Source organism: Lichenostomus cassidix, chromosome 2 (assembly GCF_008360975.1).
Source record: "Lichenostomus cassidix isolate B80296 chromosome 2, HeHo_3.0, whole genome shotgun sequence".
Taxonomy (NCBI): Eukaryota; Metazoa; Chordata; class Aves; order Passeriformes; family Meliphagidae; genus Lichenostomus; species Lichenostomus cassidix.
In genome coordinates this window covers 46,950,585-46,977,905 of record NC_139482.1, presented here as the reverse complement: position 1 = coordinate 46,977,905, position 27,321 = coordinate 46,950,585, and the positions used below count along the sequence as shown (strand labels likewise).

At 39.5% G+C, this 27,321-nt stretch overlaps 1 protein-coding gene across 3 annotated transcripts in view; it reads right to left on the bottom strand.

Annotated features, from left to right (window-relative positions):
* The window catches only part of ANLN (anillin, actin binding protein), a 28,826-nt gene extending 13,268 nt beyond the window's left edge, over positions 1-15,558 (bottom strand). For 2 of the 3 annotated variants that reach the window (XM_085051412.1, XM_085051413.1), the window contains exons 1-17: positions 15,412-15,558; positions 11,287-11,440; positions 10,631-10,915; positions 9,879-10,225; positions 8,943-9,165; positions 7,851-8,044; positions 7,607-7,714; positions 7,004-7,124; positions 6,009-6,125; positions 5,249-5,475; positions 4,567-4,718; positions 4,103-4,250; positions 3,327-3,462; positions 2,829-3,011; positions 2,144-2,270; positions 1,276-1,324; positions 1,143-1,199 (exon numbers count right to left, since the gene is read on the bottom strand). In XM_085051412.1, coding sequence (XP_084907538.1) covers positions 1,143-1,199; positions 1,276-1,324; positions 2,144-2,270; positions 2,829-3,011; positions 3,327-3,462; positions 4,103-4,250; positions 4,567-4,718; positions 5,249-5,475; positions 6,009-6,125; positions 7,004-7,124; positions 7,607-7,714; positions 7,851-8,044; positions 8,943-9,165; positions 9,879-10,225; positions 10,631-10,915; positions 11,287-11,440; positions 15,412-15,429 — 2,646 coding nt within the window. In that variant the 5' untranslated portion in view covers positions 15,430-15,558. The remainder of the gene's footprint in view (positions 1-1,142; positions 1,200-1,275; positions 1,325-2,143; positions 2,271-2,828; positions 3,012-3,326; positions 3,463-4,102; positions 4,251-4,566; positions 4,719-5,248; positions 5,476-6,008; positions 6,126-7,003; positions 7,125-7,606; positions 7,715-7,850; positions 8,045-8,942; positions 9,166-9,878; positions 10,226-10,630; positions 10,916-11,286; positions 11,441-15,411) is intronic. The other variant, XM_085051414.1, reaches the window with a different exon arrangement.
* Between the last annotated feature and the right edge of the window lie 11,763 nt (positions 15,559-27,321).

The following is a 27,321-nucleotide window of genomic DNA, read 5'->3' as shown; positions in this document are numbered from 1 at the left end:
TTTATTTACTAAATGTAAGATTTAACAAAAAAGTACTGAGCTGTTCAATGTGCTACTGTTATACATTATTATTTTCAAATTAAAATCTCAAATTTTAAGTGAGACTGTACATTAAAACATGAATTGGAATTATATACTCATCTCTTCTTGAGGCTGAAAGACAAGTCTAAGCAGCTTGTCAAAAAGCAGACATAGGATGCCATTGTCAAACCTATAACCTCATATCAGCAATTTAACAAGTGTCACAAAACCATTTATTTTCAAGTAAAAACTCCTTTAAACTTTAAATAGCACAGGAGAGAAGTAAACCCGGGACTTGAAACTGTTATTAGAGAATATGCGGAAGCTTTCACTGTGGGAGACTTTTACTGAGACAAATCAAAGAATAAACAAATTTCCTATTTCTGCTTGCACAGACAGGATTTAAGTACTCATTCCAACTGTTTTGAATGACACTGAAGTTTCTTGTTTTTACTAGGTGACAGACATCTCATCAATGAGGAAATCAGATCTAAAGTCATCAATTCACTGTGTGCTCTAGCTTCTAGAATGAAAAGAAGAAAAATATACCCTTCTCCACAACCCAAAAAAACCCACAATCACCACAAGACCCCCAAACCACAGGCTGAAAGCCAGTGGCTTGCTTAGGGTTACATATCCTTAATAAAGCACAAACACTGGATATGTGCACCCTTATTAAAACAACGTTTGCTTTAAAAAGTGAGCATCTAGTGTTTTTACTTAACACTGGGGAGCAAGAAGAGTTTTCAGTTGATCAATAAAACCTTTAAGACAAATCAAACTCTAGGGCAGGGCATATTGACTGGCACAGTTTAACTGAAGTGGAGAAAAAGGGCAATAAATCACTATCAGAAGCCCCACACCTAGTAAGTAAAGGTCTGCAAAGCATAGCATTTTGCAGAACTAGTAAGACTTCTCCTTCCTCTCCAATATATTTCAAACTCAACCAAGTGCTGCAGGTCCAATCCACTAATTGCTGCAGGTCTCCATAATCCATCTGTCATTGCAGATGTTATAAGAAGGGAGTAAAATCAAGCAACAGATTGTCTGAGCCTATTAGTCAGTTTTCCTAGTGCACCTTCTGTTGAAACATAACATACTGATTTTCAGGTTTCATTTACCTTGGATTTATTGGTCTTTTTCCTTTTATCAGTGCTTGCAACTTCTTTTCTCTGCACCTATAAGGCAAGAAGGTATTAAAGTACAGCACATCATTTTCCTTTACATCTCCTCTTGACAGGAACTGATACATACCCAACTGTAAACTTCTATATTTATTTCAAAGTCATTTGACACATCATGCCTAAAAGGGAAGAAGAAAAAACAAGTTAAACTGAAGTAAAAAGGTTTTTGTTTTGGTTTGTGGCAGAGTTTTGGGGTTTTTTGTTTGTTTTAGTTGGTTTTAATTTACTCTTTACTTCTTCTCTCCTTCTGCTCCTTAAAACTGTTCAAGGAGCAAGAAGATTTTAGTGTATTACAATTCAAAAATACTTTCCAGAGCTCAGAGAAGAAAAGAGGAGGGGAGGACAAAGACCAGATAAAGTGCATCTACCATTTCTCAGATTGCACCCTTCAGCACACTGCTGGCACATGCTTCTAGAAACAGATTGGGTTTTTTGAGTAACTAGCTTTAAGTGAAAATTCCAGTTCAACTGAACTTTAAAAAGGGAGTTTGTTTATTTTTTTGAAGACTTACTAACAGCCATTTGAACTCACAATACCTTTTTAGCTGACATATGACAGCTGAAGTTACAGTAGTAAGAGCGCTATTTTTCCAGATACCAAAACTAAATAGCTATATAAAATGTTAGTTGCTGCAAAAGAGAAAAACACATCTCAGACACAGCAATCCATCTGTCATTGCAGGTGTTCCAGAAAAGAACAAAAGGTAGAAAAACAAGAGATAAAATAGCTGATGGATGGTAGAATAAGTCTAGGTTGCTCTTCTGAGAGAAGTGCCTTACAGCTATTTTTTGAAGAAGGAAATAGCTATACCACAAAATCTCACCATACTTTTTTTCAGAATATGACATTCTTATAACTATGACTTTAAACATTTTTATGCATGCTTCACCATCAGACTTAAAACTGGTTCAAAAAAAAGAGTTTTTTTAATACTTACATAGTAAACGTTGTAGTAAAAGTAAGAGCATCTCCATTCAGGGAACTGGCAGTACTTGCTAAAGGAGTTGCAACCATGTTTTCTGCTCCAGATCTCAGTATTATTACATAGTAGTAATTTCCTGCTTCTGTAAATACACATCAGATGGTTTGGTTAGCCAGAGGACTCCAAGTATCTAAAAAAATTCCCAAGTACTGCATTGCTATTAAACACATCTGTTTCACCCCACTTAAATCATTTAATTACAGTCAAGACTTGCTTATAAACTTAGTCTTAAAACAATTTTATTTTCTTTTCTTTATGTGTGTCTACTAGTAAAATTGTCTCCACAGGATTCACAGCAACTGCATTACTGCCTGGAGCATCTCAGGCCAGATCTACACTAACCAGTGCATGAAAGGGAAAAGGAAGAACTTTCAGTCAAATTCAGCAGATAACCTTAGTTCTCTATACTCCTTAGGTCTCCCAGCTTAACCACATATTAGCTTTCACTGAAACATTGAAAAATTAGTCAGAAGCAGATGAGCTGAATATAATAGCTAAATTTTCACTACCCCTGGATTTCTGAGACCATCAACACAGAAGACAAAAAAAAAAAAAAAAAAAGGAAAATGAACCAGAAATATAAGCTGGCAGAATGAGGTAGGGAAAGAAAAGAGTTAAAGATTTTGTTTGCTAGTTTTACCTGGCTTTTGAACTGTACCACATACAAAGTCTGCTTTTAGAGGTAGACGCATTTCTGAAATGGAAACAGATCCCCTGGAGGGAGCAAATTCAGCAGATGTAGAAGCAGCTTTATTTCTTTTATTATGTGGTCCCTCACTCTTCAGTTTATTCAGTTCTTCCAATAAAGCAGTTCTCTTCTCAGCTGCATGAAGAAATTATAGTTATACAGAAGAAAAAGTAGTACTGAACAGTCTTTTTCTGTTGTAAGTATGTAAAATGCAGCCTAAATGTTAACCTTTTTGCAATGATATGAATATTGGGGTCAAGAAAGATACTAAAAATCTTCTCTTCCCTATTAAAGGAGCTGAGACAGAGCAAATACTATCCTCTTCTGTTTTTCAGGTGAAGAGCTATCAGTCAGTGGCCACAATGTAACACAATAAATAAGTGGGGATGAAATTATGAACTCTGTTAAAGTGTTCGTTACAAAGAATTGAACTTGAGTATAAAAACCTACTTGCAAAGAGAAGTAGTCTCTCTGCTTCTGCTTCCTCTTGTGACCCTTTTCCATGTTCCTCATCAAAACAGCAGTTCAGAGCTTGACTGGCTTGATAAATCACTGTCTGTTGCATGTTGATCTCATTGTTCAGTTCCTAGAATAAGCCAGTAGTAAAAATAATTAACAAGAGGAGAGATTTAGTGTTGTGCTCAAACAAGGAAATGTCTCAAGATGAGCATTTTTGTGGTGCAATGCTTCAGACGAAAATCAGATCCTTTAGATAGCAAACTACAAAAAAACCTTTCTTGCAGTTTACCCTTACTTTGGCAAAAGAACATTGCACCACAACTGGTTTTGATCTTGGGGGGCGGGAAAGACTACAATATCATATGTTCCATATCTAGTCAGGTCTTCTCTTCAGCAGGGGAAGGGGCTGCTAACCAGAAATTTATCCATATAGGTGAACAAAGCATTAGTAAAGATCAGGACATTACCTACTGAAAGTATGTAGTTATAAACTCTGCCTTATTCAAAGGCAGTGATAAGATACAGATTCTCTGTCTCCTTCTCAAAATAATGGCTTGTTCTCTCCAGACTTAATCTATAACACGATCCTTTTAAGAGAAGCATTAGCTGTTCAAATTATGCATTATCATTCCCTACCTTTAGACATTTATGCTAAACAACCTAATTTTGCAGTTCTAGGCAGTATTTTAATGTCCTGGACATTCGCTTAGGCAATTAAATTTGGAACAGTAGATTAGAAAAAAGATTTTAAGAAACATATTAGATACCTGCATTTTCTTTTTGATATTGACTTGATCAGATGGGCCATTTTTTTTCATTTCTAGTTTGGAAGCAACATCTTCTTTGCGAACAATGATTTGTTTTATTGAAGGACGTTCCGTTTCCTTAAATCTTTGGGATCTGTACGCATCGACACTTTTAAAAAAGGAAATCCCACAAAATGTTTCACAGGTGTGCCAAGCTTTTTTTTTTTACTATATACATAGATATGTATTATATATTGATGCTTTCCAACTTGACTAAATGGCTTTAAAGAAAGCATTCTATCAGCTGATTGTAAGTTTATGCAACATAAAAGACTACACCATCTCGGATAAAGGCTGAGATCTTTCAAAAAAGGCTTAATTTGAAGTTTGAGCTTCATTTGTAATTTGAGCAGTATGCATCATTAGAAGAGTTTAAAAAGCCAGTCTTGTACATTTAATCAAGGGTGGGGGTTTCTGTTTATTACCTGTAAGGAAGGTTGCGATCTTCCGACGTAGAACCAATACTGTCTCCAGATTCTGCCCTGGGAACTCTAGTCCTCTGGAACTTCTCAGACTTCAGACTTACATCACTGATACTGCTACCTTCCCCAGTTGACTTAGAAGGAGAACCGAAGGCCTGAGGAAAAGAAAACATTATAATATAGTCTGTTCACATCATAATTATATGTTTTCTTTCTCTTTTACTTGTTTTGCATATAAACAGTAAATTTGCTTAAAACTATTTAACAGATGATATTTTACAAATATGGACATAGAGCATGTTTATTTATTCACCTAAAAGACACTAACAGATTATTGAACTCAGTGAGATGCCACCTTTAGTTTCCAAATCAGTACAGTTACATAGTTACATCTCTTCAGATTTTTCATCAGCAGTCACTCCATTGAATGCATGTATACCACTGCAAGTCCAGTACTAATTACAGGTTTGATTTAACAGACCACTTGTTTAGCAGAGCATCCAATATGCTAACTACTTCCAGAGAAAAATAACTTTGCCTCATTATGCTTTCATTAGCAAAATACAATTTGTAACATCTTTATTTGCCCAGATATCCTAACACTACAAAATATCACAGCTCACACACAAATTGTACATCTCTGTATGATAAACAAGCCCTTCCCTACCCTCCCAAGAATTCTCACCTCTGAACCAACAGATTCCACTAGAGGGGTTAACAGAGACATCGATGAAATATTCAGTGACTCTTCCTGCTCATCTTCATCACTTTCACCTTCCAGGCTCATGCTCATTTCCTTCTTCAGCTTTTCTATATCTGGACCATCCTCTTGAAGAATTTCAAAAATCTCATTTATCACTTTTGAGCTATTCATCTCATCATTCACATGCATTTTGCCTTCGTATACTTCATCTGAAGGGTGACATTTTTAAATATATTATTAGCATCAAGACTCATTAAACAAACAGAAATGAACTCTCTTTGCTTTTCAAGCAAGCTTGATTAAAAAGCACTTATAGTGAGGCACGTAGAACCTAAAAGTACACTTCCATGGTTATTTTAATATACTGTCTTTACATATACTGCATAATCAATGCAGAAAAGAAATGAAAAGAGGCACCTCTTAGACAAATTTCAACCTTTTAGTTCAAATACATCTGAAACTTAACTGCAAGTCCAACAGTGGAGCAGTCATTTCTGTCCTTTCCCAATGAGCTTTTATTATCAGCTTTTTAATATTCTTGGAAGACTTGAATGCCAAGAGAGAAGGGTAGTGATAAATGAAGTTTCATAATTTGTTTTATATAAATAAACCTCCTTACAAACCATACTGGGATCAGCATATGGATGGTGAATTCATTGTTCAGACTTCAAGGATACTAACACTGTTCTAGACAAGTGGCAAGAGAGCAAAGTGCATTAATAGATATCTACTCAATACAAACCTTTTGGTTTCTCAGCAAGTTGTTCAAGTTTTGAGACAGACATCACTTTTACAGGGCTCTTTGACTCAGCAATCTTCAGAGGACTGGGTTTATCAGTCTCTTCACATTTAGAAGCATCTAAGGGGTTTATAAAAAAGAGGACTATTATGTCTAGCCTTTGAATTTTATTATAGTTATAGAATTTTAGAAGATTTACTAACAAAGACACTGCTAGAGTAAATATTTCAATTAGCCACCTGTCAAAAAAATGCATTAGCACATATACCCTCCACCACCTGTACATCTGGACTTCTGTCTTCTAATCAGAAAACTGATACCACAACAAACAATGCTTAAACCATAGCAGAGTGCAGCCACTTAAGAGCAAAAAGGGAAAACTTTAAAAAGACAAATAAAAAAAACCCAATACACAGAAACCACTGCACCCAGACCCAGTCTTGCTAGAAACACATTTGACAGCATGTTTGCTTGTAAAGTCTATCAGGGGTGTTAACTAAGTTCACACTTTCTTCATAGAGAGCTGAGGGTTCTTGCACTCAATAAGGACCAGAAAGGATTTCATGAGCACCTCAACATTATTTTCACATGTCCTACTGGACAGAATTAATATAATAAAGGGATATTGAATTAATATAATAAAGGGAAGAGTTCCCTCCCATGAGATTCTTGTGGAAATTTGGATACTTGGGTACAGGATAGACTAAATCTGTAACTGACAACTCTCATTCACTTCCCGAACTTAACCTCCATTTAAGTTTGAAACACAGGTATACAAATTGGAAAACAAAAAGACAGTCTTGCCTTGCCATCATTCCAAGTGGTATAAGAGTGCAGAGTACTACTATCATACAAGAAGATTTAGATAAGATAATTGGTAACCAAGTGAGAGGTCCAGTTCCACGTGTCAGCGCTACTGGCCTCTTTCTCTACTCATGAATGTCAAGCACAGTGCTCCTGTCCAACACTGGTCACAAGCAAACTGTGACAGTTCTCACCCGAAGACTCCACGCTGGGAGAGGTTGCTGGCCTGTCACCTGCTGGTGTGTCTTCTGTTGACGCAAGAGTAGAGGCATCTGAGCTAGGAGGACGTTTTGGACTAGCCTGAGATTGATCTTCCTGGCAAGAATAAAAACATAATACATTCAGGAGATAATATTCAAAGTGACTAAAAAAAACTACCAGAAAGAAACACATTTTAACACCTGCTAGGAAGAAGAAGCTGCCTATCCAATACCCTATTTATTTATGTAAGACATTTAGCTGAAGTAGTTAATATTAAATGCTTGCATGAGGAGCTCTTTTGCTTTTGCAATTATAGAACATAAAAACCCCCACGCTTAACATCATCAAAAAGTAAATAAATCAATTGGCTCAAAGCAGTATCATTTGTCTTAGCTGATTCTACAGGAGGTAAAAAAAAGTTAATAATTTCTTAATAATCATCAACAAATCACTTGACAAGTGGTCTTGTGCAGCCCACGCACTCCCAAAGCATAGGTTTTTATCTCTTATATACATTTCTACATCTATTCCTATATTCAGAACATGCTAAAGCAATTCAGACAATTGTATTTTGATTGATGGAGGTAACACGTTACCATTTTAGCTTCTGGAAGCTTCCTCTTGGAGCTGTCACTTTTCTCCGCACTCCACAGATTGCCCCTATCAAATCGGCCACGAAGGCATGCAAGTTCTCGTTCACGCTCCTAAGCAAATGAAGGGGAATGGGGGAAGAGCTGACAGCTTTAAGATGTCACAACATTTCAGACTCCTCAGGCAGGTGCAGAACAGTAATAACCTTCCCCAAGCTTATAAGCTAGCTGTGAATGTAACAAGTCATACCTGTTTAAGCTGAAGCGCTAAACTGGCAGTAGAGGAATTTTCATTTTGTTTGAGAAGCCTCTCCTGGATTGTCCTTGTATTTGGGGTAACAATGGGTGTTCTGCACCCTGGAGTATTCGTAGCAGGGCTGCGTGCGCTACGGTCTTGACAGCGCTCTCCAAAGCGTTCCAGGAAGGGCTTAATTCCTGATCCCCCTACAAAAACAATTGTTTTGCCTTGAAAGAAGCACTCAAAAAATAAACCACTGCAATTTTGTATCCTGATGAAGATTCTCAGTGAAGCAATTAAGCTGTCTCCTTTACAACTCTTACTCCATTATACTTTATACGAACTGAACCTGAAGTGCAAATCATAACAGAACGCTGAAGTTAATAAAGCAGTAAATCAGAACAAGCAGATGTCTCTCTTACTAAACTCCACATGTAATACACCCGTTATTTAAACTGGTTTGCCTTTTCCAAATTTCCTCTACAACCAGCCCCACTTGTATCTTTCATGAAAATAAGCATTCTAGTACATGAGGATAATATGTTTTTTGGCATCCACCCTACTTGATTGAGCTTGTCTTTTACTGTCAGCATATCTAAAAGTTGCTTTTCTCGCCATCATTTCAAAGAGTTCAAGCTGTAAGGCCAGCTTTCTGACAAAATAAGCAGTTGAATTTAAAACTGGGAATGTTGACTTGCTTTGACATCAATGCCATTACTGAAAATAAAGACACTGCAAAGTTAGAGCACCTCTGTGGCACCAGGCTTTGATATCTTCTAAATATGAAAGCTCTTAACATTATATCAAATGGACACATATAGTATGCAACAATTTGAAATAAACTTTGAATGAACTCAACATGTTAGTTGTTTTTGCTCATAAGAGTTACCAACACCATGAGCAAGAAAATATTCCCTGCAAAATATGGAAACTGTAAAATTTACAATATTTATCACAGCACTCGTCAGGATTTACTCAAGCTACAGCAGGACACAGGTATTATCTGGTATGGTACCTTAAATTCTTAACTAACATGTAGTTTTCGACACATAAGACATAGGCCTAATTTGAACAAATATTTACTGAAGCTGAAAAACAGCCTACCTGGTGTTGTGGGTTTACCCTTAGGTTCAAGTTGCACATGTGTTCCTTTGACTGGCTCTGCTTTGGACTGAACTGGTTGAGGCAAAGCAGACTTTGCTGTTTGTGTACGCTCTTCAGTTTTCCGAGGACTGCAGGGATTCTCTGTTGGCAGTTTTCGTACTTCAGATTCTTTAGAACAGGGAACAGTGACTCTTGAGGATTGTGCTAAAAAATTGTTTGGATCCTTTACCAGGTAAAAAGGAAAAAAAAAATAGATGAGCCTTACATTCTTATTCTCTTAAGAGGAAAAAGAATGAAAGCACTCTGCATAGCATACTATCACCTAATACACCTATTCCTTCAACAAAAGAAAAAGCCAAGAACAAGTGTTAAGCTTTTAATAGATTTTTTTTTTAATCCAGTATTTCAAATTGTTTCAGCATTTGATTCCAGGTACTCTTGCCAGCTATTTCAGGTATTTCCCCACATTTTACTAAACAGAATGCACATGGCAGTTACTGTCATTGCAGAAATGGCATAAATTGACCAACAGGTGTCTGGTACTACTAACTTCATCATTCTGATTGACTCTTTGTACAGCAATAATTTTTACAGTGTCAGTCAATCAACTACATGAAGGTACAGAGTGAAACCCAGTATCTCTGTAACAAGACCCCTTCTGATGGTCAAGAGCAGCAATGAAGTACATTGACATCAACTTAGACAAAACACAAATACTCTCATCTTTAAGTCTCAATAGAAGAAATTCTAAGCTGTTTCAGGTCTGCTATTAAAAAAAAGGGCATGTGGGTTTGCAATAAAGCAGAAGCTGTAAATAGACTATGATAGTTCACATCAAATCTTTAAATATAGATTAAACAGTTATGTGCTAACATTCGTCTGCCCCAATACAATACTGAAATCAATTTTTAATCAGCAATTAAATCAGACACTCACCGCTCTCTTTGAGTTTGCTGGTTTATTAATAGAAGCCTCAACAAGCCTTTGAGAACAGGATGCAGCTTCCTGCTTTACACTGCTACTATTGATTCTAGCAGATGCTCCACTTGTAGTGGACAATTTGGATAAACAAGTAGTGCCAGGCTGTTCTTGTGCATTGTTTTGCTTTGCAGATGGATGACTTAGGTCATCTTCCCAGGAACCAATTGTAGCAGCAAGGTTAGCTAAACGGCCTCTTCTCCCAATAGGGGTTTCACTTGCCAGGGCATTAGATGTCTGCTTAGGTGGAGAAACAGACAAATCTTTTGACTGGAGAGGAGACAGAGGAACACATTCAGAGGGATCTGGAAAAAAAGAAAACACATTTATTTTACTAATAAATATATTGAGATATATTTGCATCTTTTGCATTGTACTAGATACTGAGAATATCAACAATTAAATGTTCCTGCCATCAGCAGAATCAAACTACTACCCCCGGAAGCATTGAGACTAAGCAAATTGAACATTTTTTAATCAAGCAGTTTACTGATTTTAAGTCAGTGCTGTGAGGAGCAAGGCATCAGAATAGTAGAGAAAAAGGTTTAAAATAAAGCTGTAGACAACAGCTTCAATATTTTAGGCCTGCCCTAGTGTTGTCTTAGAATTCTTTATGAAAACATCAACCTTCACACACAATTATCTTCTAACCATCATAATTATCAATGCAAACACAGAGACACCAACAGTGCTTAGCAAGTGAAACATACCCTCACTATCCCAGCAGCGCCGCTGTTCTGCCAATTTCTGCATACGTGTTTTGACTGAAAGGGCTGCAGGAGTTTCTGATTTGGTGTTTGGTTTTACTTTCTCAAGAGGCTGAATCAATGAAGCTCTGTTAGAAGCAGTTTCGTGCAGTTCCGAAGTCATCTGAGGAGAATCATGGCTTGTGGAACTTGAAGGAACTGGCTGTACATTCTCCAAACTAGAAGCTTGAGTCTCTACATCATTGGGGCAGAGCCTCTTTGATGGTGATGGCTTTGTATCTGGTTTTACTGGATAGGTCAGAGTATTCAAGCAAATTAGTATTCAAACAATCTAAAATATTTTCTGACAAAAAAAATGGCAGTGCAAATAAAGTTATAACTTGTGAATACCTCAATGTACTTCCCAAAAAAATGCCCTTCCCAAATCTACCAAGCACAAGGCACTCTCTTTTGCATTATGCAATTATTTCTAAATAGCTAACTAATCACTTGGCACATCTGCTCTCAGTTCAAGCTAAAAATGAGCTAGTCCTTGTGTCCAGGTCACTGCATCCATTGCTGGTTAGTTTAAAATAAACGCTCAGTGTTTTTACTTTCCCTTCAGAAAAAAATATGGGACTTGCATCGAGACAATCTTTATTAAACATGTTGCAAAATACCTTCTTCACCAGGAGGAGGTGCCTGGTTACCAGTTTCTGCCAAAGGCTCTCTGGCCCTCTTGGTCTGCAGTGTGGGTCTTGCCCCCATCTTGGGCCGCTCTGCCATTTTCCTCTGCAGGTTCTCTCGCCTGGCACGGGTTCTTTCCAGGAGTTTCTGAGTAGTCAATAAGTCACTAGTTACCAGATATTGCAATGTGTTAACTAGTAACAGCTCAGAGTAAAAGATGTGGGAATTCTGCATAGTGTATATACTAAGATACACAACACTGGGAACTAGCCAGCAGGTTCCAAAATTCAGTCATTAAACCAACTATTGTCTCCAATTAGCTTGGCTCTGAAAGAAAATCAGTCTAAAGAGATACAAGCAATGGCAAAATTAGAGAGGCATAGAGAGCCTGAAGCAGTCAGAAATGTTTAACTTTTTTTTAATACTGAATCACCACGTGACAGTCTTGATCTGTCAGGTCTTGCTAGTCAGGTTTTCTGACACATTGCTAAAGCATCTGGTCAAGTCACCTGACTGCCACTAACCCTCTAAACAAAATAAACATTGAAGTGATTGTGAAGAGGTCATAAAAAACTTCGACAAATTAAAGTGTGGCTGTCAATATTTTAAAAACATTTGCTATTACACTTTCTAAATCAAAAGGGGAATTCCTTTGCCTCAAGCTTAAATTTTAAGAATAGGCTGATGATATAACTAGCTATATTACGATAAATAGCCTGTTTATTAAGATAGCTCAGTACAGAGAACATATAAAGAGATACCAATTAAGCTACGTAACAACATTCTTTTTCATTCCCTACCCATGGGAGATGTGAGTACCCTGATTATATTCCATAAAAAATAGCTGTTTTACTAAATGTTCCACACTAGTATAAACTAATTCCTTATAGTATTCAAGTTTAAAATAGGTAGTGGTTTGTTTGTTTTAAGTATAGCATTTGTGAGTAATTATCACTCAGTTTGATCACATCTAAAGGATACTTAATTACTCTTTTGATCTACGTTTTAAGGTTCTTTGAGACAAGAAATTGTGTGATTGAGCTGGTGGCCTTTAAAGGGAGGCATATAAACTGCACTTGTTTGGTGGCACATAAATTATTGTGAGAACTGTGCCAGCCATTATCTGTCCTGTTGCACAGCAATTAAATACACATTTCACATTTTTAACTGTCTAAGGCTGAAGTCTTAAACAACGTTCCATTGTAGGGCAACACAGGACAAATACAATGTCAATCTCAACAGTTTTTTTGTGAAAGCAAATCTCAGCTTTGCTAACTTTCACAGAAAAGGAGGAATTTGGAGGAAAAAAACCCAAAACCAAAATGCATGAAATGCCATGAGTGCCTTCAATGCAGGTTCCATGCTAGTTGTGTCCACAAGTCAACTTTCCTTATTTCCAAAATGCAGAGCTACAAAGCGCACTTATGACCCTCATGAAAAAAATCCTAAAGGCAATTTAAATTAACAGTTCTTGCAAAAGTTGAATATGTCTTACACAAGAGTATTCCTACAGTTCTATTCAATTAGAGGCACATTCCTTTCTGTTTTGTTAGCTGAGCAAAATAGAGTTTCAGTTGTAACAAATGAAATGTCACTTCCCAAGAATGCACGCCTCTGTTGTTCAGCTCCAGCTCCTATTGGCTTCCTGCATCTCAAATTTTCCATGCAACTGCCATAATTCCAACGGTGCTGTTACACACCATGAGTAAGCCACACTACACAACCTCAGGCTTACTTTCCAAGTTCATCAACAGGGTATTTTCTACAAGTACACTCTCCAACCGTTCTGATGACAAAGTTTCAGAGTATCATAGAAGTTTAAATCCTACAATATCCTGAGTTGGAAGAGACCCACTAGAAGTCCAGCTCCTGGCCTTTCACAGAACAGCCCCAAGAATCACACCATGTGCCTGAGAGCATTACCTGTTTTATTACATCAAGGAATCTGAGGACTATTAACTCACTCAGTATCACTGTGTTACAAATGCACCTTCTAAAAAAAATCAGAAAAAGTCTTCCCACTTCAAATGTTAATGGATGATTACATATATATGATTACAAGAATTTGTTCCAACTACCCTCCTTTACTAGCAGAATAGAGCAAAGGGAGCATTTGAAGGAACAACTAGCTTCAAACCTCACATTTGCAAATATTCCCCAAACAGCTGCATCGCTTATTTCTCTTTGCTCATCCTCCATGCTAGGAAACCATACTTGCCTCTATGAATGGTAAAAACTACTTCAAAGTACAAAATTTCTAACATTCTGTAGTAACAAACAAACCCTTTTGTGCAAAACAGTTGAGTTACAAAATCAGTTATAAACAAAGTCACAAACAGTATGTTCATTGTGATCCTCAAAAAGTACCCACTGCACTATCTCCTCTGCACAATCTGTATTAATGTGGTTGAGATTCAGAAGGTAACTAGCTTTTTCTTGCAAGATTAACTGAAAAAAACATTATTTCAGAACTGACTTGAAAGCATTCCACTGAACTTACTGGAAATTTGAGTTTAAATTCATTGAGACACAAAAAATTTGCTATTGCAAAGCAATCAGCATACACTGAATTAACAGTATGCTTCAGCCAATTAAGGCACAAATTACACCGCTTTGTATAATCAACATTGACAATGCGTTGCCAGGTCCCTGCAAGTAACAGAGCATGGTAATTTGTAGATAAAAATGATCTGAAAACAGTTCAACTAAGGTACAGTTATATTAAAAGAAAAAAAAAAGCAACACAAATTACAGAACATAAACACTTAAAAATAGGAGGTAAAATACTTTCTTTTCACAGAACTTTAGGGGAAGTTACTAAACTTCAATACTAGGACACTAATATTGGTCAGAACTTTACACAACAGTGGGATGTCCTCCACAGCAGAAATATTCTTGATAAGGTGAGTTTTTAGGCACTCTGCAATACTGGCTTACACTTGAATGAAGTTTACTCTGGGGAGTGGCCTCACAGTTGGTCATAGCTTTTCAAAGTCAGCTATGTACAAGAAGGGCGTGTAGAGGTTGGAATATCTCCCAGCATTCAAAACTGTTTTAAACTTGATTCAGTAGCCTGGACTTGAAGTTTATTCAAGACAAGCTGGATCATGTACTCACTACCAATTAAGGAAGGAGGTTTTAGATGTTTACACCTTGCAAGACATTACATGGGAGTAGGGTCGATCTGCCTTGGCATAACACATTTAGTAAATCTGTTCAAATCATCACCTTATGTTCATTTTTTTAAAATCAGATCTGTCCAGTCACCTTTTTTGGGCACTCAAATTATTTAAAGCATGTCAGTTTGATAAACAGATTGTTTACAAGGGGAGGAGTGAGTATTTCATCAGTGTATCTGATTTGAATTTTTTTAAAGTAGTTCAGATTTTTTCTACGCAGGCTGTGGATTGAAGGCCCTTTTTACTATGACATTTCTCAAAGCAGCCAAGACAGCTTTAAAACTTTACACGTCTGACAAGAAATCAGGGCACAGCATACCATCTTTAAGAAACCTTCAACCTTGAAGCAGATTCAAGCTGGTCAGAAGGATGCATTTTTTATCAGATGGTCTCCGCTTTGGGCAGACTTACGAGCTGACCTTTAGGGATGGCAGGCACAGTGTGTCAACTGCGCTCCCATCTGCTCCCAGGGTCCCCTCCGTCCCCGCTGAAAATCTTATCTGCCAGACGCGTACGAAGGGCAAACGCCCGGCTCGGGAAAGGGCTCTGTTCCGCAAACCCTTGCCCGAAGTCACCCCTGCTCTGTCCTCTCCGGCAGGACCTGACAGAGCCCGGGCGGCCCCAGGAGCGGAGGCACGGGCAGGAGCAAGGCCGGCCGGGGGCAGGGAGGGGCTCCCCACTGCAGGCAAAGAGAGTCACTGCAAGCCCCCAAATCCCCCAGCGAGCTGGGACGAGGGCGGCTGACAGGTCTCAGCCAGGAGCAACTAACCCGCCCCGAGAGCGGCGCAAGGAGCAGCCCCCTTCCCTTCCCTTCGGAACCCGACCGGCCCTTCCCCGCCCTGTGTCCCCGCGGTCCCCGACACTGACAACTCGCCGCCTCCCCGGCTGTGCCCCCTCCAGCGCTGACGAGAGCCGGGCCAGGCCGTGCCGTGCCCTCACCTCGGTGAACGGGTCCATGGCTGTGCCGCTGCCGCTGCCGCTGCCCGCGCAGTGTCCGCACCCTCCCTCTGCCCCAACCGCTGCCGGGATTTGAATTCAGCGCCCGCCGCCCAGGCACGACGGGAAGAGGGGAAGGCGCACGTACGTAACTTTGATTGACAGGAGCGCCGCCCAATCGGACAGCAGGAGGCCGCGCGTGCCCGCCTCCCCGGAGGAGCGGAAGGGCCTGGCGGAGCGCCGGGAGGGCCGCGCCGCATTCCCGGCACTGGGAGCGGGAGGGGCTTCTTGGGCCGTATCTCCGGCTCTGCCTCTGACTCTGTGTGCTTCCTTGTGTTGTGTGCCAGGAGTCCGTCCAGCTAGGGCTGCCCTGTCACGGAATTCGTTTGGAAAAGAGCTCCGAGATCGTCGGGTCCAATATGTGACCGAACAGCACCCTGTCAACCAGGCCGTGGCACTGAGTGACGCGTCCAGTCTTTCCTTAAACACATCTGGGGACGGTGACTCCACCGCCTCCCCGGGCAGCACATTCCAGTGTTTAATCACCCTTTCTGTGAAGAAATTCCTCCTAATGTTCAACCTAAACCTCCCCTGGCACAGCTTAAAGACTGTCCTCTTGTCCTCACATTCCTGCTCCTTCTCAGTGACAGCCCTTCTAAAGAAGAGGCTTTTACCTCCTTTACAGGCAAGAAGAGCAATAGTGCCTGGTTGACAACACATCTTGCTGCAGCTGCTCACTAGGAGTGTGCCCTGAGCCTTTTTCATTGGAAGATTATTTTTTCACCTGCCGTTGACATGGAAACATCAGCGGAAAATACGATTTTTGCGTAATGCAGCAAATGGAGAGGATACTTACCCCAGTGCAGGTGTCAAACTTGCAGGTGCTTCTCATGGCTCTTCAGTTTCTCCTCACGCTACAGCCTGTGGGTCTCATGAAACCTCACCCACCACTTCCTACAGCTGTCCCTGCACCACTTCACTGACAGACCTTTCTCAGTAGATGTTCAATTAGCAGAGACCGACAGGTTCATGAGGTCCATTCCTTGCCCTCCATGCACCATCCCAAATGCCCTTCCCATACGTGTTTTGAGCACAATCACAAATACAGCTTGTTTTTCTTATCTGTGCCATTCCACTTGGGATGTTGCTATAGGCTTGACTGCCCAAATGAATAAACCTTGTCAAATTTCCAGTCTATCCATACTTATTGGCATCCCTTTATACCTTTTTGCTTGTATGCAAAGAGTGCTCATTACCTTGCATGAAAGCCCTTCTTCACTACTGTGTACTTCTTGCCTCTTCGATTATTAATTGGCAGTAGCCTTTTCTTCTTCCAGCCTTTACTTTGCCTTGCTGAACAAGCCAACACTCCTCTAATTGTTCCCCATTAAAAAAACTTTCCTGTGTCCTACTGACAAATAACACGGCATCAGTGTGCAGCAGAATCTGAAAATACAATATCAAGTAATACTTTTCTGAAGAAATCTTCAAGATCGAACACTCTGGCAAAAAAACATCTCTGCACTGTTATTGGATAAACATGGGTTGGAGCAGCCTGAGGTCCAGCATCAAGACTTGCTCATACACCAGGCAGAAAATTGGGACTTACCAGATGGGACTTGTCACTCATTCATAATCTATGAACCAGCCTGTTCAGTGGCAAGAAAGAACAGGCTTTACTTCCTTCAAGAGAAACTAGGTTTAGCTTTCACTGGTAAACAACAGAAACATTCCTTTAATGGAGCAGTAGAGAATAAATGCAGGACAACACCAGAAGACAATATGGAGCTCAAAGTCATTGGTAGAAAATTGATAGAATTACCATTAAGTCCTTTCTTTCTCCTGCCATCCCAAAGGAAGAAAAATTGTGCACAATTTGAGCCCTTTAAATATTACAGAATTATTGCAATCTGAACATGCTCTCTGCTTTACATGTGGATCTGTGAGATTTACACGGTGCAGCTCCATCTGTCCTTGGTGCATTTCCAAAAGTGGCTCCATCCATTGCTGGTGTCTTTCAACTGACACAGTGTAGCACTTAATGCTCAGCCTGAGGCCCAACAGAATGGGGATGGCTGCACTGTTAGCATACACAATGATGTGTACATAATACTGACATGCTAATTATTATTATTTAAAAAGAGGAAAATTATGATGCTTATTATGTGCAATATATTTCTTGTAAAATGTATTTCTATACAGTGTACTCTGAAAAATTAAATGGAGATTCCTGAGTGTATAACTGCTTAAAACATCAATGCATCATATATGTGACAAATGTCCTTTCCTTTTGCTGTCTACAAAGCCAATAATTTCTTCATAACTTTGATCCAGACTCAACAAGGTCCTGCTAGAAATAAATCGAATACTTAGTTTCTCATCTTCTCAAGGAATTGTGTCTGTCTTCCAGGAAACTGGTGGACAGTAAATACATCTTATCCTTTTATCACTCTAAGGAGCCAAAGAAAGTCAGTAATTTTCAGGAACTGTACTATAAAAATGAGGTCGGTTGTCTGCATAGTGGTGGGGGTACAGCCTCTAGCAATGGAATTTTAGGTTGGAGCTATATTTTTCTTAATAAATTATTAAAACTATTTCTCCAGCAAATTATGGGGAAAAATAATCAATTATCTTTCAGAATCTGAAGGCATAAAGAAAAAGAGAGGGAAAGAAAGGAATGCCATGTGGCACCAGCAGAACAATGAGCCAGCTCTGCCTGTTCAACGGCTTTATATTTTATGCCAGACTTTTGCATTCAAAAATTATGAATCACACTCTTCAGTGTCTCATCATCTCACGTGATTTGGTTTAAGATTTCTTCTTGCCAGGCATAAGCTAATGAAAAGTATTTCCTTCTGTAACAATAAATAACAGAATACAAAGAACTTGGGGAACAGTTTTTGCTGGCTTGTAGTTTTTGTGGGAATTGAGAACTAGTGCACCAGAGCCAGTCACGTGGCAAGAAGAACATTTTTACATTCCCAAGTTTTCCTTCAAAAAGTTTTAAAGTGTATTGACAGTCTTCAGGGGTGTATTTTCTTTTCAGATGGTTACAGATGTTTGCAGTAGCACTTTAATGAGAGTGGAGGAGTTTTTAACTAATAAGGAGAACACTTGCCAAAGTGTTTTTATCTCTGGCTTCTTTACAATACCAATACAATCAGAAATGTAAAATATTGACATTGAAAATGCTGATCCCAGTGTAGTCCACTGTGTAGCTCCATTCTGTAATCCTCAAAGAATATTTCCTAAAACTTTCTTTCTGCTGAGAAACTGAGTTCACAATTCTGATTACAAAGGAAAGATGAGCAAGATGCCTCCTTTGGTGCACAGACAAATCCTGTTAATTAGAGGAAATTACTGCTTTCCATCTTGTAATTTCCTTTTATTTACTGTTTAATAACTCAAAATGAAAGTCAGTGCTCACCTATCTTGGCCTTGCAACTAGATTCAATCTGTAGCATGGTAATACAGTGCATTAGAATACAGTAGTGTAGTATTCCTTGTAGTGTAGATTTCCTTTCAAAAGGTGTTTTTTACCAGAAAAAATCCACTCTTCCACTAATCAGCTGGAGAGCTGTCATGATTCTGATAGTCATTTCACACTTACGTGAATGATGATTGCATGGGAATCCACAGAGAGGAAAGCAAATGTATAGCCTAGCACATCATAGTGGTGTGCCTCATAATTTCATACTATAGTCCCACTACAATTTATTCCTCCCTGTCACTTCAGACAAAGGGTTTAACTTGGAGAAGAGACAAAGAGACAGCCCTTGCAGGGCTTCTTGAGGACAGCCTTTTCCCCTAGCCCGCCTTCTTTTCTGCCTCGAATGCATCCTGGAAGATGTGTGGTGCAGGTCTGACTCTCTGTGTCTTAGCTAAGTTGAAGTCAGGCTGTAAGCAATTCCCCTCTTCACAGGCCCCCCAACAGGACCCCTGTAATAAGGGATTCCTGCACTACAAAAGTGCAGTAAGAATATAATATCCTTTCAGTGATTCTGAAATGAAAAGCAACTTGTGCCCTCAGATCCTCTTGAATATCCTAGCATGACAGAGAGCTGGCCTGGAAAAAGGCAGTTTCACCTCCAAACAATGAGTAGAAGGGCTGATCTGTAGTCTAGCAAAACACAGCAGTTTGGATTAATCTGTATTTTTTATTACAAATGTTACATAATCAAAAACATTTTGATGGGCAGCATTTAGGATATGTTCTCTAAGCCAAGCCAAAGGTGATTATACTGCTTTTGTCAGCTCCTATGATAATCACAGAGGCAATTTAGGCTGATATTATCCAGTAAAGGAATATATTTATGTCAGGAACAAGATAGGTTTCATGAGTGAGTAACCCAATGTGTGACATGGATTTAAATTAGCGATGCTCAGAGCACAAGTCTCTCTCCTAACAGTCCATATAGGAAATTCATAACCAGCTCACCCACACTAAGAAAACGAGAGACCCCATAGACTACAGTGTAACTTCTACCTGGGACTTTGTTTTCTATTACCAAATTGATTCATTCATTACTCTGCCTTGACGAGTGTAGCTGGGGGAAAAATCCTTAAAGTGGATGCTTGCTGGAGGAAAATATTACAGCTCTCATTTGAGGAGCAATCAAAGGAAAAATCACACAGAGATTAAAGCTGGAGGGAAAAGCAAAAACATTATATGTTAATGGCTGGACTCGATGATCTTATATGTCTTTTTCCAACCTTAATGATTCTGTGATTATGGGGAGAAAGAAGTAAAACAAAATGAGTGAAAAATGGCAAATAACAAGGGAGGGTAACAAAGAAACAGAGGAAAAGAAAGAAGATATATTCAAATGGAGTAGTGAAACAAGGAATGAGACAAAACTCGTATTTCACTGACAACAAAAAACAGTTGTCAAGTGGACTCAGTTTCAGAAAAAGATCTCTGGGTGGTTGAACTCTGCTTTTTTACAAGGCTGTGGGAGTAAAGAAATATTTGCATGTCATGCACTCTCAAAAGATTTATTGTGTTCATTTAGTATAATATTGTGTTTTTATCACTAAATCACAGAAGGTTTCTCAGGACTGTTCATTTAGGTCTCCTAGCTGATTTACACAGGAGAAGGACAATTAGACTTCCTTTTTTGTGTCTCAAGATAAAATACCCACTTTTCTTTCTTTATCCATATGGTACAGATGTACCATTTGCTGACATAAAAATTCTGAAATGAAGCAAAGGGTGAGAGAGAACTTAAGTGCTCTTATGTTAATTTAGACCAGGATGTTACTTTCAGTACCTGAGATTTGCTTGCAACTGCAGCATAGTGCAAATGGAGTAAACACATAATCACATCAGCAGTTCCACCAGCCAAATTGTATTGCATTTTGTATTCTTGAAATAATTCTCTGAACCATGGGAAAATTAGGAGATTCTCATTAAGAAACCATTTTTCACTAAAAAAAAGAGAAAGTGTTCTTTCAGCTCTAGCTTCTTTTTAAAGACCTAGTAGGCTGCAAGCTTAAGAGGTGATAATTTTCTGGCTTCTTGCCATTGTATTCTCATATTTTAAATAAATAAATTAAATTACAGGATACGTATAAAATAAATTATTTATAAGGAAGGCCAAGAATGTTACCTACAAAATCACCTGAAAGTTTTAAAAATCAAAATAGGTGTTTCAAATTAAATGTAGCCTATATGCTTTGCTAAACAGGGAAAGACCTAAGGATATGAAATGAGTTTTCCCTGAGTTCATGGCAGTTTTTTTCACTGTCTATGTCAGTTCTTTAATAAAAAACAACCATACAGTATCACGAATTCATTTCTGCAAAAGTAGCATGTTTACACTAGAGGGTGCTGCTTGGACAGGATTTTAGGTTTCTCAGCGCCTTGCTTTGGAAATCTCAACATTTGGAAAAAATGCACATCTGAAATAAGAAACAGATGTTTTTAGTGGCACAAATTCTACTGAAATTTAAATAAACATAACTGAAATTATGTTTTCCACACACATACCCATGAGGGACACTGGTCCCTTATGTCATCTCAGCTTCAGTAGCAACTACATATATAATTACACTGAGGATGTGTTAAAGATGAGTAAATATCCTTAATACTTAAACCTGCTTTTGCTTAACAAAGTGCTGTGACACAGAAAATAGACTAACTAACGGAATATAAAAATAAGACCATGGCTCTTTGTTAATGAGAGGGACAGAAGCACCAATGGAGTAAAACTTAAATTAGAAGTCTGTAGTACAAATAGAGTGTCACTGAATGCCTGGGTGTGATACAAATGGAGGGTTGCCTCACCTTCCAATAAAGAATGAAAGAAGGGGATGGAAATGGCTACGAGGTTATTTTAAATAATTTTTCCTTCATTCTTATTGTGGTGATGAGAATTGTTTGAACTCTGAACATGTCTCTCTATATCTTCAGGGCTTTTGGCTGCTTCAAGCCAGAGCCCACAAGGAGATGGTGCAGATCTTGGGCCACGAAGAGAGCTGCTGCTCCCTAACAGCTGTTTACCAGGAGCCTGGTAAGAGCAGCTTCTCTTCTTACATATCTAATCCAAGAATCACTTTTGAACTTGGCAGATCTGTAAGAAGGTAAGAGGGTGTTTGCCCTGCACTGTCCCCATCTCAGAGATACTGCACCTCCAACTCTAGGACTCTATTAATACCATGATAAAGGGATACCCAGGGAATCTCCAAAAACAGGCAGGAGGTGGACGCAAATAAAGTCTGAAAATACCTCTGGTTTGGCTTAAGCTTATCCCCAGCACTATTGAAAACTATGTCGATTGGCTGAATTTGTCACTGATACCACTTGGAAAGTGTTATTCCTCATGGAGTAAATAAAACAGCCTCAGCTGTTTTTATAGTCTTGTTTAACCTCACAAACTATGTAGGAATCTGCGAAGTAAAGCTGAGTAGCAGTGGCAGGCATGTACTTGGAAGCTGGAAAAAGAGAGTGAGTTTGTATCTTGGGTTCTCACGGAGTCAGTGCTTCTCCTTCTGGTTTACCAGAAGACCACCTTCTCCAGGCTGGGAAAAGTCCCTTCTGCTCTACAGATCTTGTCTTAAGTGTGAGGATTGGGATGTCCCATGAAATGAAATGCTTTGATGAAAAAGTACATCATCACTCTTTCCACAGCTACTGGGTCATTGCCCACTGATGTCAGCTGCAGAGGGTCCCCTGCCCCCAGCTCCAGCTGCAGGAGAGTGCTGGCCCCAGCATGCAGGTGAGAGCTGCCTCCAAAACACCATGTACTCACACTTACTACTGCACAAGATGCTTCTTGTAAAAAGCTGCTAAGGCATGGTTTTTGCATGCCTCTTCTCATTTTATAGGTCTGTTGTTGGACTAGCAAAAAATAGGGGATCAAATAAACAAAGTGGAAGAGGAAATGATTAGGAAATGAATGGCAATCGAGAGAGGAACATCGTGCTTTCCTCTGGTTCATTAAGAAATATGTGAACTGCTCACCTGATCAGCCAAAAATTACAATGCACTACTAGGAAAACTTTGCTTTTCAACTGAAATTATCCCAACACCACAAAAGAGCTGACCAACTTCAAAAGGCACAAAGTACAAATGTTTAATAGACTGTCATTTTTGCAGGGCTGTGGTTTAACCCCAGCCAGCAGCCAAGCCCCATGCAGCTGCTCACTCACTCCCCCACCAGTGGGATCAGGGAGAGAATGGGAAGTGTAAAAGCTAGAAAAACTTGTGGGTTGAGATAAAGGCATCTTAATAGAGAAAGCAAAAGGTGTGCATACACGCAAACCAAACCAAGGGATTAATTCACTGCTTCCCATGGGCAGGCAGGTGTTCAGCCATCCCCAGGAGGTCCCATCACACGTAACAGGGACTTGGGAAGGGAAACATCATCACTCCGAACATCTCCCTCTTCCTCCTTCTTCCCCCGCTTTATATACTGACCATGATGTCATGTGGTCTGGGGTCTCCCTTTGGTCAGTTTGGGTCACCTGTCCCAGCTTTGTCTCCTTCCAACTTCCCAGGCACCCTGAGCTTCCAGGCCAGTGTGGCAGTAGGAAAAGCAAGGCCTTGGCTCAATGTAAGCCCTGCTCAGCAATAACAAAACCTCTCGATATTTTTATCAACCCTGTGTTCAGCGCAATCCAAAATACAGCCCCACACCAGCCACTCTGAAGAAAATTAACTATAGCCCAGCCAAAGCCAGCACAGGGGCAGATTGTCTTGTGCTGCTTGTGCTGCCTGAGCTGGTATTTGTGTTGCCACAGCAAGGTACCTGTGATTCATCTGCTGGTGTTTGTGCTTGGGCTGCCTGCCAGTCCTGCCTGCCATTCCTACCTGCCACTGCCAAAGGCAACATCCTGCCTTTCTCAGGAGAACCCCTCTAGTGACAAAGCATTGCTGCAGAAGTGGACAGACGGTTAGAGGAGGAAAGGTCAAGAGGGGTGGCTTGGTCCATCAGTCCATACTGAAGCACGTGCATGCTTTACTGTGACTACTATATTTTTATAACCCACTTCTCTGCCATAGGAAAGCAGCCTCTTTTCATTAGTAGGTATAGGTGCATTTTTGAGTGTACAATAGACATCTCAGATTTTTTTCCTCGTACGATAGCAGACAACAGTCAGCTGCATTTGTAAGTTCACATTGCAAGGATCTTGCATTGCTTTCATTTTCTGTATTTTACTGCAAGGTTTGTCTGTGTTTTGTTTGCCCTTGTTGTGTTGAGTTTATGGTTTGGAGCCTCCTTAGCATAAAGCATGAACAAATTCAGTGGATAAATCAATTTGAATACTGGAGCTGTATCAAGCTATGCATCTTAAAATAGCAGCCCCATTGAATAAGTCTATGAGTAAGCAGCTCCCACAAGCATGTGCTGCCTTTGCTGTGTACTAGGAGTGTAGGACCCAGCTGGAAGCAGAAGGCAATGTCAGACATTTCTGAAGGAGTTTCTAGAAATATGTCTGGAAGGACGGTCAGAGTCATTTGGTCAATGAAATTGTTTGGTAAGGAGATCTTCAGCCAGCTAAGAGTCATTAAGCAGGGAGCAAAGGCTGACCTTGCCACTCTGAAGGGTCTGAAGCTGTGCCAAATAATGCAGAGTTAGTTAAGGACTCTCATTCTCAGCTTTCATAGTACATCAGTGATTCTTTGTTGTCATAGAGAAGTGGTAGAAAGATGGTGTGAATATGAGGGAGGAACCAAGTAAAACGGATGTTAAAACAAGTGTGTGTGTGTGTATGTATATAAATATATATATAATCAAAATTCACATATACACATATGTATTTATATATGTATCTATATATATGCATTTTTATATGCATATATGTGTTGGAACTTTGCAGTGTTAGCTTGTGACAGATAAAGAGATCAATAAAATGTGTCACTGCTCTTCCAGACTGTACACATTGCAGAGCTTATTGATGCTAATATTCCTATAGAGAGACTCCTCTGCATGCAAGACATTGCAGTATTTTTCACTTAGTGAATATGAAATTATCTCTGAAGGCATGATCAGGTAAATCTGAAATTATCTCTGGAAGTAATGTTATGTTAAAGCTGAAATACAGGATGCATGTCACCCTTAATTCTGGCTCCTAACAACAGATATAGATCCATCTGGACTGTGGAACTGTGTCATTTAAGCTGTATTCCACAATGTGGCTCATCTAAACATCACAATTTGTCCCCATATTCCCTCATCTCTCTACAATGTGATCAGTGCCAGCTGCACTGATAGCCTCCAGGAATTTTTTCATTACTGAGTAGCTTGTCTTTTTCCCCCACTGTCCTTCCAGACAGACTTGCAAGCTAAGATGTCTTTGAGGTCAGAACTGCTAGAGGTACACTATATATATATTATATATTTGTGAGTGTTTATATATATATAAATGTTTTTGTATGTGTAGCATTTTTTTCATTAGCAATGTTTTTGTCAACTGACCTGTCCATGTTAAACTTTTAATCAACAAAAGTGACAAAGCTTGCTCAGAGACAAAGCAGAAAGCAGGGACAGGTGGCCTTTCAGCATCCCTCCTCTGTGCCTTCTGCTATTGCTCTTGGCATCCTCTTGCTAGAGCCAGGAGCTAGCATGACCTAAGAAAACCTTCACACCATCCTGCAAAGGAAAAAGAAAAAAAAAATAAAATGGAGACAGAGATTCAGGGCTGACTGACTGCCCAACCACTTGGGCGTAAAAGACTCATGGATACCAGGGGGAAGGAGAAAGGACATGAGAGAGATGGAGAGAAGGCATCCACTAGGATGGAGCAAGGAGAGAGAGTAGATGTGTAAAATACACAAAAATAGCTGGATACTTACTGATTTCATTGCTATAGTCTTCCAAGTATATAAAAAGTAGCATCTCTAGAAGGAGAGTTTAGGGTCTATGCAGCAAAACCATTGGGAAGTTATGGTAAAATTGTACATTGACTTTATGTTTTAGCAGTTGTCTATTATTTCTTCATCAGCTGTGCTCATTATTTACAGTGGTTGAACCGATTCACTGGTTTTTCAGGGGTTTTTTTCTGTAATTGCCATGTATCACAAGCAAACTCCAACCCATTAGGGACAGCTTTGTCTCTCCAAATTTAGAAGTGTTTATTCAGTTCCTGCAATTTGAGATTTGGAGACAAGCCTGCAAGTTCCAGATGCTACATTGTTAGCAAAATAGTTTAGAGGGTATTTTAGGTTAAACTTGGACATGTTGACAGAGTATATATCTTCTTGGTTCTTCAAAGAATTTAAGTTAAAAGGGACATCAAATTTGTCAGCTAGGCAGAAGCGTGTTTCAGCTCTGGGTCCTCATTAGCTGACTGAGAAAAATGACACCTCTGTCTTTTCATAGCTGGTCTTAAGAGTACCTGCTTTTGACTGTGTGTGAGGCAGTAGAAAATGAAATTAAAATATTTGCTTTAAACCCTTATTTTTGTTTTTTTAATTATTGCCTGTGAAGACTGATATGAAGCTCAGTAAATTTTTTCCAGGTGGAACAGAGAAAGGAGTTCTCTGAGGCATCAACAAGCTGTGATCTGTAGAATTTCCTCCACTGCTAACTGATGTTACAGCCAGATCTTATTGGATGGTGCTATGGAGGGAATCTCTGTGTATAGCGCATTACAGATGTGGATTTATTGATGAGAGGGAAAGTGGCAAATATTTAAGATACTCATCTAAAGTGGCACACAACTTCCCAGTTCTCCTCTCCCTGGGAGATCACTACACTCACCTAATCTGTGTTAAGCACTTCTGTGCTGCTAAGTCACTTTCAATTAAATTGCTCTCTCCAATAAGTGTTGACCGTTTAAAAAAAGTAAATTCATTATTTACACAGTAAAATGTATTGATGTGTAATCTGATTTCAGTAATGCCCTTGGGTCCGCATGAAGAGTACAGAATCTTCCTACACCATGCCTACATTAATGGGTTACACAACCGTGATTGCTAAAATAGAATAACTCGTTCCTATTTGATGTTCAATTTTTCAAACGCACAGATTGTATTTTAGAGTGAAAGGTTTCTCAAGCAAAGTGACAGATTGCACAACAAGTAAGGCGACAGGAGGGTGTAATATAAAGTCTGTCTTCTACTTTCAGTTATATTTACTACTTAGCAATGTATGATAACCATCAGTTGTGGTCCTAAACCGTTGCTCTGGTGCAATTCCTCCCTTCTCTTCACATGGGACACCCCGGAACAGGAGACCCATCTCCAAGGGTGGCACATATCCTGCTAAGCACCCTTGTCCCATGCAATCCTCCCTCTGCCTGCCACAGTTCCAGCAGATAATTCCCAATCCCACCAACTATTCCCAATTGCAGCGATGGTGGTAGCTGATAATTATCAGAGGACTGCAATGCTGGACTCTCTACGTGAATTATGCTCGCTAGACTCCTGCAAAGGATGACGCTACAGCCCCGCCGATGCTGCTGACACCC